The following is a 12,169-nucleotide window of genomic DNA, read 5'->3' on the forward strand; positions in this document are numbered from 1 at the left end:
TTAGTGACCCAGATCAGTTTTGTCTTTTTACCTCTGCTGCTCTTGTACAGAAGGCTATAGCTTGCTCTCCTGGCTATGATTCTTTTCAGTCTCAGCTTTTTAATATAATCAGCTTGTACCATTTGTGCAGTAACTGGCTTTGTCCTTGATCTTAGTTATTTTCCCTTGCTACTGTTAGCTCCTTGCCTATTTATAGAGACATCATACCTCTCTCAGCATTGGGCTTTCTGGATAAACGTGTTGGAGGGGGTGAGGAGGGGAATCTCATGTGTGATAGTTTCCCTCCTGTTCTCTGGGTCATCCTAGGAGGTAATCTTTGTTGATGAATTGTAACAAGTCAATTTTCTTAGGAAATAATCTCTTAGAAGAGCGTGGAATTTCCCTGCTTCATGTCGGCACTGCAGTGGCATATTGTTTTGTGGCTGCTGTGGTATTTGGACTAGCCAAGGCCAACTCTTGTGTTATTTCCGCCCTCTGCACACCTATGAGTTTGGTATTAATATCTATCTACATAGAAACACTGTTACTACATCTCTCTGTATCAGCCCTTACTACTACAGTGTTGAGTGCAGTTTACAATGAGAAACCTAATCCTTTAGGTAAAGGTGAGGTAGTTGGGTAGGTGAGACTCTTAGCTCATGGCCATATCCAAAGTGCATGCATTCAGATGATACGTGCATGTAAAACACAGGGTCTTACTAATGCACTGCACATTATTTTTTTGTTAGAGAATATTTTTGGCTTACGTCTGCAATGGAATGAAATAAGTGTATTTCAAGTACAAGTACAACTTATTAAATATATGCAAGAAATGGCATACTGAAGTATTTTGAATACCTTATGGTCACTTGTGGTTAAATCAGAATGGTGAGATTTATCCACAGGAGAATGTCTTTCCCTCTGCAGGTTGTAGCTGGCTAATGCTACATGGGGAAAAAATAAATATTTTTATGTCCTGTCTTGGCAGTTAGTGAATTGAATTTAGGACTTAGTAGTTCTTCTTACTGGTTGGTGGACAATATTCTTGTTTTCTAGTACTGAATTACTCATCTCGCTTTGTTATATTTGTCTGGAATTTCTTTGTCTTCATTAAGTATAAATTTGTCATTGTGCTGTTTACCACACTGTTCAAATGGTTAAATAAGGCTGAGTAATTTCCTTCTAGGGAACACTGGATTGTTTTTCTGGATTTAGAAAAATGTACTTACCCTGAAAGAGTCTGCTTGGAAGATCTGTTCTTACTGTGTTAGGTGTCAATAATTATGTAGCTTTTGATAATAATTGTGTGCACAGCCTCACTGGTTTGGTTATTATTCTTTGCTTAAATGAAAAGGTTATACATAATCTAGATTTAAATAATTGCTGGAGCTGATTTATGGGTTGCTGAACAGTTTGAACAGGGTATCTTTTCTGAAGCTTCTTTAGACTCTGATTATAATGTCAGCCTTTGGACAGGATTAAGCAAGCTGTCAACCCATAGAGCCACTGCAGAGTCCAGTGTTGCTAATTCAGATATTTGTAGCCAGTCCTAAAAACATTCAAAGGAGATCTTGAAATCTGTTTTGCTGAATGCTGTATGGCTAGTGTAGGGTATCTGCTGCCCTGAAGTGCTTGTTCTGATGAGCAAGCATTTTAAAGCAGAGGTGAGCAAACTCACCATCTTAACAAGAATTGTAATCTCTGAAGGACCCAAATTAGTTTCAAAGTTCAAAAGATGTTCACAACTAGAAGAAAACACTGAAGTCAAAGCAGGACAAAAGCCTCAGTTAGATATTAATAATCTAGGCTGAGATGCAAATCTGTTCCAGGGTCTGAGGAACCTGAGAGACTTGCAAAGATTTGGAAGATTTCTAGTGCAGGAGAAGTAGTTTACCAAGCGTTTTGGTCTGAAGTGTTACTATGACAATGTTAGTTTTGAGACTTTGAATACGTCTTGTGGTGAAGGGCATATGTAGACACTACCATTTAAGATCACTGTGCTTAGAAGGTCAGGAACTAATTACACTAACTTCCCTAAATGTTGATTTTTAGGTATACCACTAATTATCCTTGAAAAGTTGGTGGTTCTAAACACAGTGAATATTACAGAACATACCAAAACCTGTACAACCAAAAAACTAGTAGGATATATAACCAGTTTTTGAACTCAAGATCTTTCTTACATGCCTGTATATTTCTTGCTACAAACTCGCTGATGAAAATGGTGGCTGACTGCTATTATTATAGAATCCAAAACACAGTCTTACTAGCAATTACTACTTAAACATTTCAAGTGCTTTGGTACCTCCACTTTGGAAAAGTGCAAATTAATCCACAGCATTTATCTAAAAAGCTAAGATTAAATAATCAAATTTTACCAAAACAATTATCTCAGTGCAAGAGTTAGCTAGGTGAAGTATAACATCTCCAAAATACAGATTATAAAAAAGAAGTTTTAAAAGCATATACACTCTAAATTTAGTGATGATAAAGCCTTCTCTAAAACAACATTAAAAGGAAAACATTTCCTCATCTGGAAGGTCTTGTGCATAATAAAACAAAGTCTCTCTTAGCATGCTGTTTAACTTCTTGGGGTGTGGCAAGGAAGGAGAATTCTCAACTAGAACAGGAATTAATGTTTTCCAGTGAAAAGTATTTTCCATGGCAGTGAGTCATACTGTAACTTGAGGCTTTCTTCAAACCATTTTCTGCAGCTGCTTTGCTGCAAAAGTCACAACTTTCCAGAGACTTACTGCATGGGATTTGCCAGGGTTTATAAAAATTACAATCTTGCTGTGTAGCAGTGACTTTCATTTGCTTCTGTATTAAGAACCTTAAAAAAAAACCCCTCAGTATTTTTTTCTGTGTGTATGATCCATTTTTAGAGCCAGGCTATTGAATGCGCAGTAACACTGCCAAAAAAGCCATAAAAATGCACGATAATACTCTCCTCCTGCCAAATTAGGAAGCTGTCAAACTAAATTTCACTGATATCCCAATAGAAGAGAAATTAAATCTTTTATCTTTGTGCATCCTCTTGCAGATGTACAGTATTCTCAGATGCCTGCTTCTCATCAGTCCTAACAGCTTAGCAGAAATAACTTCCCTGTCAAGCGATGGGCCTCATGTGGAGTAATTGCAGTTCCTGAAAAACAGTAGCTGGCCAAATTGTGAAAAGGAATGAAATATTATCACATCTTAGGTGTTATCCACTCATGCCACAGAAGGGAAAAGTTGTCACATTTGGTCAGGGAACCTGGAATCCACAGGTAATGAAAGCCATTAGCAGATAAACTGGAGCAAAGTAGCTAGTGAAGTCAGCACAACTCAGAATTGACTAGTCCCCCACTTAGGAAAATAAATCTATCACAGAAGCCATTTCAATTAAAGCTATTTAAAAGGATAAAAAGAAGGTAAATCTTGATAAAAATATGGAGTTGTCCAGAAAAAGACAATTTCAACCTCAAAAGTTTTCCTTATTGTAATGTATGTACATTGGTGACAAATAGGCATCTCAGTTGAAAGCCTTTCAGTAGATCGTTAGTCCTGGGGCTTGCTCCCTGTTTCCCTGAGTATGAAAGATTAATATTTATTACTGTAAAGTTTTCTTGAAACCCTTGACTGTAAACCCTAAGCTGAACATGAGCCTGCAGTGTGCCCAGGCAGCCAAGAAGGCCAATGGCATCCTGGCCTGTATCAGGAACAGTGTGGCCAGCAAGAGCAGGGAAGTCATTCTGCCCCTGTACACTGCACTGGTTAGGCCACACCTTGAGTACTGTGTCCAGTTCTGAGCCCCTCAGTTTAAGAAAGATGTTGACTTGCTGGAACACGTCCAGAGAAGGGCCAACAAAGTTGGTAAGGAGTTTGGAACACAACCCCTATGAGGAGAGACTGAGGGAGCTGGGGTTGCTTAGCCTGGAGGAGACTCAGGGGAGGTCTTATTGCTGTCTACAACTACCTGAGGGGAGGTTGTAAACAGGTGGGGGTTGGTCTCTTCTCCCAGGCAACCAGCACCAGAACAAGAGGACACAGTCTCAAGCTGTGCCAGGGGAGGTTCAGGCTGGATGTTAGGAAAACATTCTTCATAGAGAGAGTGATTGGCCATTGGAATGGGCTGCCCAGGGAGGTAGTGGAGTTGCCATCATTGGAGGTGTTTAGGAGGAGACTTGATAGGGTGCTTGGTTGCATGGTTTAGTTGACTAGATGGTGTTGGACATGATGAGCTTGAAGGTCTCTTCCAACCTGGTTTAATCTATTTGAATACAAGGAAACTGAATATGTAAAACTGTTCTGCATATGTTTGAGTCCTCTAGTTAAACAGCTGCTTGTTCACCCTGTCACCCATTTCCATATGATGTGCAGAAGAGGCCGCTTTCTCCTTTTGTATTATGCTCCCTTGTTAGAACTGTACAAAGTAACTATCCCTAACTATGTAGTCCCCCTGCTGCTTTCCACGTATCAATAAACAAAGTCTTGTGTGCCTGAAGGAGTACAGTTATAGCAAAACTGCTTTGTGTATGCAGCTTGAAGTTTGAATAAATGCATGGGTTGAATAAATACACAGTGATGTAGGTCAGCTGGAAGTGGAGGGGCAGAGTTCATTTCTGCCCAGGATAGATTGTGGCTTCGGACTTGGCTGGCTTGAGCAATGCTCAAATGAGACCTGTCCTCAGAGTACCTGCTCAAGCAAGAGGGAACAATGGCCCCAGGAAGGACAGTTAGTGCTGTATGTGATGTTCTTGCTCAGGTCTTAACAGAAGGATAACCATGCCTCTTGAGTATCAGAGTAAGACATTAAAAAACCCATGTACATTTTAATTTTGACTAGTCTTTTGGTCTCTGCTGGCCACTTAAACTGTGAATATTACTTTCCTCTGAGAGTGTTCTTTGGAAGCTACCTAAGTCAGAAATCAGTTATTTTGCTTTTGGAGACTGCCTTCCCCCCATACACATACAGCTTAAATTCTGTTCTGCAGAGACATGGCACTTTCTTTTTCTGATTGAGCTCCCATTAGCTGGCTGCACTTGGCCCACGGCTTTAGTTGAGCGGCACTTGGTTCCTTTGAAACTGGGATTGTTTCCAGAGCATTCAGGAATGGCTTTCATAGCAGCACAGTGTTTTAGTTTAGATAATGTATGCTGGCCTTTTTTCACTCCTGAGGACCTGAACACGGTCTTCTGTTTACATAATAGGAAATTTGTGGTGCCTTGTCCTAGCATCTAAAGGACATTCTGTGCCTGCTACAAGCTACCATGCAATTTAGCACAGTCTCTACAGCCAAGGATTTGGGGATTAGAGATGGGGGTAATAAATTCTTCACACCTCTGTTAAATGCTTAGTGATGCAACCCTGTCAATTTGGTTAAATATTTTATACTTTGTAACTGTTTTGATAATATGTTGAATTTTTTAAAATTCTTTTTTAATCTAATTGTAATAATTTTGCACTTGGTTTTGAACTGCCTTGAAGGCTGGAATCACTCATTTTACATCCCAGCTCTTTTCAGACCACAGAAGTTTAAATTTGCATCTGAACTGTGTGTCAGCACATGCTTGCACTTCTGCTGAATTGACTCAGAGCAGGGAATGCAGGTGTGGGCTGGCTTCCATGCAGATGCCTGGTCACACAAGCTTTCTGAGGTGGAGTTAGTCTATCAAAATGTTTTGAACAAATTTGAATTAGTGGAGTGGCTTGCTGCTGTCTGTTAAGTGGCCATGCCTAGCAGCCAGAGCCCTGAAACCACATAAGGGTTTGTTGGACCAAAGTTAACATGTTGCAAGGCTCATAACTTAACAGGAGCTCTAGCAAAAGGTTTTTATTATAATCTGTATTAAGAAGTTATGTTCATCTTGTATATGCAATGAATGAAAAACCAAAGCTAAAGATCTTTCGTGGAATCATATGTATCTTATAGGGAATCTTCAAGAAGGAAGTACTGTGCTCTTTCCAGTGGTGTCCTAGGATAGGACAAGTGGCAATGGATACAAACTAGAACACAGGAAGTACCATCTCAACATGAGGAAAAACAACTTTGCTGTAAGGGTGCTGAAGCAGTGTAGGAGGCTGCCCAGAGAGGGCATGAAGTCTCCTTCTCTAGAGACTTTCAAGACCTGTCTGGGTACATTCCTGTGTCACCTGTCCTCGGTGATCCTGCTTTGGAAGGGGAGTTAGACTTGATCTTCAGAAGTCCCTTCCAGTGCCTACCATTCTATGAATGCTGATGAGCTTTATCAGCCTCTTGAAAACTATACTTATAATACCTGTCAGCTTGGCTCTGCTTTCCAAGGAATAGTCACTTTTGTCCCAGGCTTGAATGCTACTGGTAAACTGCTCAATGGAGAATTACTGAAGCCTTGAATTTTTGTTAAGATAGATATTTAAGTAGGAGAATGGGGAGCCATTCTTTGAATCTTGAAACAAATAAGTTGATAAGTCACATACTTGTATGTTGTAGATAGCTGGTGTAGAATTAACTTTCCCAATTTATAAATACCTGTGAATTTAAGTGAATTCCTGTTTTTTCCTTGTGTCTTTTGCAGGTATTCGTTATAGTTTGGATGTCAGTGTGGATGAAGTAAAAGCCTTAGCATCGCTAATGACATACAAATGTGCTGTTGTTGGTAAGTCATAATTTTCCAAGCAAGGATGCATTCTTTAATTTCAATCAATACTGATGTAATTTACAGGAAAAAAAGTGCCTAAAGGATTAAATTAAGTTTTAGACAATGATATCTGACTAGTGTATGTAACAAGATGGGAAAACTGTATAGTGACCAAAATAATAATACATATTCCCTCAGTTGTTACTGTAGATACTTGAATAAAGTTGCATTTTCATTTGAGAATGACAAACTTGGATTAGGGGTGGGGGGATTAATTTTAGAGGGAACAGATGGAGGATGTAAAGAATTCAGGCAGGGAAGCTATAGAGAGTGAAGGATAAAATTTCTTTGTGTTACAAAGAAGTATAATTCAGATCTGACTCCTAAATTGTAAGGGAGAGAATCTGCACATGTGTAAGAAAACAAAATACTTTCTTAATATATATAGAGATCCTTCACTTGAGACTTCCAAAGCAAAATTTTCAAGCCAAACCAGTAAAATATAAACTACAAAATGTGTTGTTTCTACAAGTGCCACACACAAGAGCTTGAAGAATAAAAAATTTCAATTGTAAACTTCTGAGTTTCAAAGACTATTTTCAAGCTGCCCTTGAAAGATATCCCCCCTGGATAAGATTATAGCTTATGCTTGTGAAGCCCTAAGTGTGGCTTAACCAAATTCACTGCTAAAATCAAAGATACAATTACTCACACATATTACTGATGTGTTCTGCCTTTGTTGTTGAAAAAGTAAAATGATTTTCCTTTGCATTCTTATAGATGTACCATTTGGTGGGGCAAAGGCTGGTGTCAAGATCAATCCCAAGAACTACACAGTAAGCTTAATCATAGATAAAAATTCAGTTACCTGCAGTACTGAAGCCAGCCAGTTAAAAAAAGCTCTTCTAAGGGCATTATTGACCACTTAAAACTTCCTGCCACTTTGGCCTCTGTGAAGGCTGAATTTAGCTTCTGCATGCAATAGGTAGGAAAAGAATTTTTAAAAAGTGTGTTTCAGAGGTAGAATACTTCAGATATTTATTACTTCTTACAGTCAAGAAAATACAAATACTTTGGAACCTCAACATTAAAAAGGTTGATACTGTTAATAAAGGCTTAATCTAAATTACTCGTAACAAAAAAGTTAATGCTTTTGTCTATTTTGACAAAATAGTTTTATGCTCTATTAAACCTTTCTATGCAGTGTTGCAGTGTGAATAACAACTAACTTGGCTTATAAAAGGTTTACTGCAGGCTTGTCTTCTTGCCCTAATTAAAATAACTTGTGCAGAAATGAATACTAGGATACAAAACAGATATTCAAAGCTTGAAACTCCTGTAAGGATTGGTGTGAAGTCATTCAACTGTGTTGATTACACAACCAGCAGGCCAGCAGCTATTGCTGTTACTGGTTATAAATCTTTTGCATAAGATAACAGATTTGTTTGCTGGAAATCTCTGCTACAAGCACAGGTGGTTCTTCCTGTGCTACATTCAACTCATGATGGGTCAGAATGTACAGAAAGAAAGCCTCATGTTTCCTTGTGCTGCCTGAATACCAAGGGTCAATTAGGGAGTGGCATATAAATTGTATAAATATATGAATCATCCTTTCTTCTAGAGGAAAAGAGTGTTTCTTTATGCTTGGGTGTAAGTTGGAGCAAATAGTTATAAACACTAATGATTTCTTGTGATATTTATTGCATTTTCTTTATAGGACAATGAATTGGAAAAAATCACAAGAAGGTTTACCATGGAGCTGGCAAAAAAAGGCTTTATTGGTATGTTGTGCAATTTTAGAATTAAAATATAGGAATCTTATTTATTGTCCATTAGCAGCATCCACTAGATAGTATCTTTAAATAACTGTATTTTTGAGAGCTGTAAATAATTTGTGCATAGAACTTCCTGCAAAGAGGTACAAAGAACTGAGTCATTGCCTCTTAGTGCATTTCAAAGGGAACTGGCTCTGAACATTTTTCTGGTGGCTGCTCTGACATGAAAAGGCACAAAAGCTGAGCTTACAGGATCCAAAATTAATCAAATTTCTCTTAGACATTGTAAAACTGTGACCAAATTTTTGCAATTTTAGTGTCTAGTATCAAACTCTTCACTGCTACTTTTTCCTGTAGTCTCAGTTGAGGCTTTTGGCAGATATCTGAGGAAACAGAGGAAGGAAATAGAAGATCCACCCCAATGAAAAAAAGTTTATGGTTTTACCCATGGCAACCACAGGCCGCAAGAGAAGCATAGGCGAGAAGCATAGGTGCCTGTTGTAACAGAACCTGAACTTCTGTCATGTCAGTGGGTGTTTCATTCAGACTCTCAGCCTCAAGTTGTTCTGAAAGCTTGCTGTCTAGAGTTGCTATCTGGATGTCTCCTGGAGGAAGCTGGCTTGTGACTAAATAGAGGATCTTTCCCTGGAGGAAATTCTTAAAGTGAACAATAAGGCATGTAACTAGTTAAAGGTCTGTGGTGTATTCCTGTCTAACTACCCTGGGAATGTATATCCATTTATTTGCATTTTCTTGCTCTTCAGCTAGAGTGTTTGGTCATTTGCTCTTCCAGCCAGAATGTTTCTCATCTAAATTAAGGTTCTGTGTAAACACACTTAACTGGTGTTACATGTGACTAGGGTAGTACTATACACCATGCCAGCTATAGTGATTATTAGTTCAGCAACAATTTCAATGGTTTGATTAAATTTGTCTTCCATTTTGGTTCTATGGTTGGTGCTATGCAGCTTTCACAAATATTTTAGAAATACTTAGAAAAAAAAATTGGTAGAGGCAGGGTTGTGCCTAAAAATCTTGTTGAGCAAGTCCCTCTGATCTTAAATAGATTGGGAAAATGCTACTTTTATTTAGCTAGAAAAAAAACAGGCAGAATTTGTTTTAATTACAACAGGTAGGTGAAAGATGTAATGTCTCATTCTTAAAGTGAGTGGTAAAATTAAATGCTTGTGCTACCATGACTAGAAGCAGCCTATCTTCAATTTTTAGGTTCACACAGGAACAAAAAGGCAATTCTAACGCAAAAGGCCACAATTAATTTCAGGGTATATTGAAACCATACCTAGCTAGTGCCTTTCCTGTTGTTACAGCAATGATGGTAAATATAAATAAAAACACTTTAAGCCCCCCAAACTAACTTTTGATGCATCATCCTACTCTTTTTACTGACAAATTGACCTTTCCATTTACTGAATGTCATGTGTGAAAGGTTGGAGGTTTTGACAGTATTGTACAAATGCCTGATACAACATATAAAAATAAACTGAATCCAGAAGAATCTTGCATAATAAACTGAGAATTAAACAGGAAAACAGTTCTTTGCCAAGGCCTGCACAGTTCCCAGGGGAATAATGGTTGAAGGTAACTATGTTAAAATCGGTTTTCACTATCACCAACAGGACCTGGTGTTGATGTGCCTGCTCCTGATATGAGCACAGGGGAGAGGGAGATGTCCTGGATTGCTGACACCTATGCCAGTACCATAGGACACTACGTAAGTTTGGAGGAGAGGCCTTGAAGCTTTTTCAGTTTTTCCAGAAACCCTTTTATCTGGAAATTTGTTACCATGCTGCTCAGTCTTTCAATTTTATTTAATTATGTGGCTCTAAATATATTCTTTCAGACTGTGACAACTTATCTGTTGTTACAAAGCTGATGGTTACAAAGCTTTTAGGGTACAGTTAAGTTAAAAATAGCTTTAAGGCTTAGTTAAGTCTGTCTGACACGATGCTAACTATAACTGTTACTTAGTCTAAAATTGGTTTCTATTTCTACCATTTCTCTCTGTCTTTCATTAGTACTGTAGTTACTATTTTAAAGTTGTTAAACAGTAAACTCATAACAGTTGATAGTACTGAAATCTTTCTGTTTCAGACTACTGAATTTACAGTTTGTAAGTGTTATTAAATAAATACTCATGGTTTTGTACATTCAAGAGACCATGTAAATTAAGCTTGCACTATTGGTATCACCTGTAAAAGTATTAAAGCTTTCAGTGGTCCCCTAAAAGTAATCATTGTAGACTTCAGATGATTCTCCAGAATGTAAAGCAAAAGGACACTGATAGAATTTATTGCCTAGAATGCAAGAATTAAAAAAAAAATAAAAAATTAAAAAGGTTAGTTTATAGCCCTTAATTTGACCTTTGTCCTTATGTCATTGGGGTTATTTATCTGTTTTGACTGTGCCAGAAGCATGCCTGATGACCAAACATTTCTGTTGTATACTTTTGACAGGTTGTATGAAAGAAAAAAATGTATTGTAATCAACTTATTTCTTAAGGCTCACCAAAACTTTCTAGCTTCTCTTTAACATGCTTCAGCTACTCCAGCAAGTCATACTTTGCTAAGAACTCTTGCCATAGCTTCCTATTAGTGTATTAATATGCTAAGCTATTGCATGTTTGCCTATCCCAGCTCCTTTTGAATTGAAAAGACTCTTTCTTTTCACTTTCAGCAGTCCTTTCCAAGAGTTCCTCAGGAATACAGCAGTACACCCCCAGTAATAAGACATTAGGGCCACCCAACACGTATTTCTCCCTGGCATGTCTGCTCAAGATGTGCCTAGCTTTCCTGAGACAGTCACTAGGCAGAATACTTGTCTTGTGCTGTCTGAAATAAAACTAAATCAGTTTCCTTAGTTTTGTTGGGTTGTTTGTACACATAAGAGAAAATGGTAACCATAGTAGAACTGAGGAGCTATTATGGAGATTCACTAGGTATAGAAAAGGAAGATGAGAGCTCTGACAAGGCTGTGCAAGTGGAATTATCTATCAAAACCAGCTTGTAGAGGAAGGTGTTTCAGATGACTGGTTGAGACAGCAGGATCAAAAGAAAAAAAAGGTGATTAAGGAATACTGAATGTATAAAAGTCACCATGGGGGAAGGAGAAAAGGGAACTAACAGCAGAGAATGACCACTGAATACAAGTGAAACTAACCATAATTCAGAAAACAGATGGAAGCTATGCAAAGGACCGTGTTCACTTGAGTGGAAAGATAGCTCTTCAGCGAGAGAAATATACAGATCTGATGAGTCAGTCTGTGGAGCACAGATGTCCTCAGGGATCTTGAAGTGAAAATGAAAAGTCAAATAACAAGATAGATAGTGAAGTTGCCTATAACCTACCACACAGAGCCAGAAAGCTGGGGAGGCAAGGAGAATATTATTGCAGCATGGGAAAGGGTTAAGAAATTAGCAAAAGTATAGTCTGAACCTTGACAGTTAATAGTTCATAGGTGTCTTTAATGCTAGCCACAAGCCATTTTACAAGCATTTTGGGAAAAACCATGGCCTTTCTTTTTGGACCAAGAGATGTGTTAAACATTTGTTCAATTGACTTAAACCCAGAGTTTTTAGGACTTTGACATTGACTGCAGTTTATATATGTGACTTTAAGAACACCTGGACTTGCTTTCACCTCATGTTCTGTTTTCTGACAAACCATGCAAGACTTTAATAACTACCATGTTAACTGTTCCAGAAAATCCATCTTAAGTTTGTTGGATCACTGAGTTACATATGGCTAAAGTTTTCGATTAAATTAATCCTTTCAATTCTTCTGCACTTCCTGAC

The 12,169-nt window shown here is 38.1% G+C and overlaps 1 protein-coding gene across 1 annotated transcript in view; it reads left to right on the forward strand.

The window, feature by feature from the left end:
- The window catches only part of GLUD1 (glutamate dehydrogenase 1), a 28,938-nt gene that overhangs the window by 6,134 nt on the left and 10,635 nt on the right, over positions 1-12,169 (forward strand). Inside the window, exons 2-5 of the mRNA XM_009901710.2 lie at positions 6,520-6,600; positions 7,363-7,418; positions 8,300-8,363; positions 9,995-10,089. Of these exons, the coding sequence (XP_009900012.2) occupies positions 6,520-6,600; positions 7,363-7,418; positions 8,300-8,363; positions 9,995-10,089 (296 nt within the window). The remainder of the gene's footprint in view (positions 1-6,519; positions 6,601-7,362; positions 7,419-8,299; positions 8,364-9,994; positions 10,090-12,169) is intronic.

This window comes from Dryobates pubescens, chromosome 8 (genome assembly GCF_014839835.1).
Source record: "Dryobates pubescens isolate bDryPub1 chromosome 8, bDryPub1.pri, whole genome shotgun sequence".
In the NCBI taxonomy this organism is placed as follows: Eukaryota; Metazoa; Chordata; class Aves; order Piciformes; family Picidae; genus Dryobates; species Dryobates pubescens.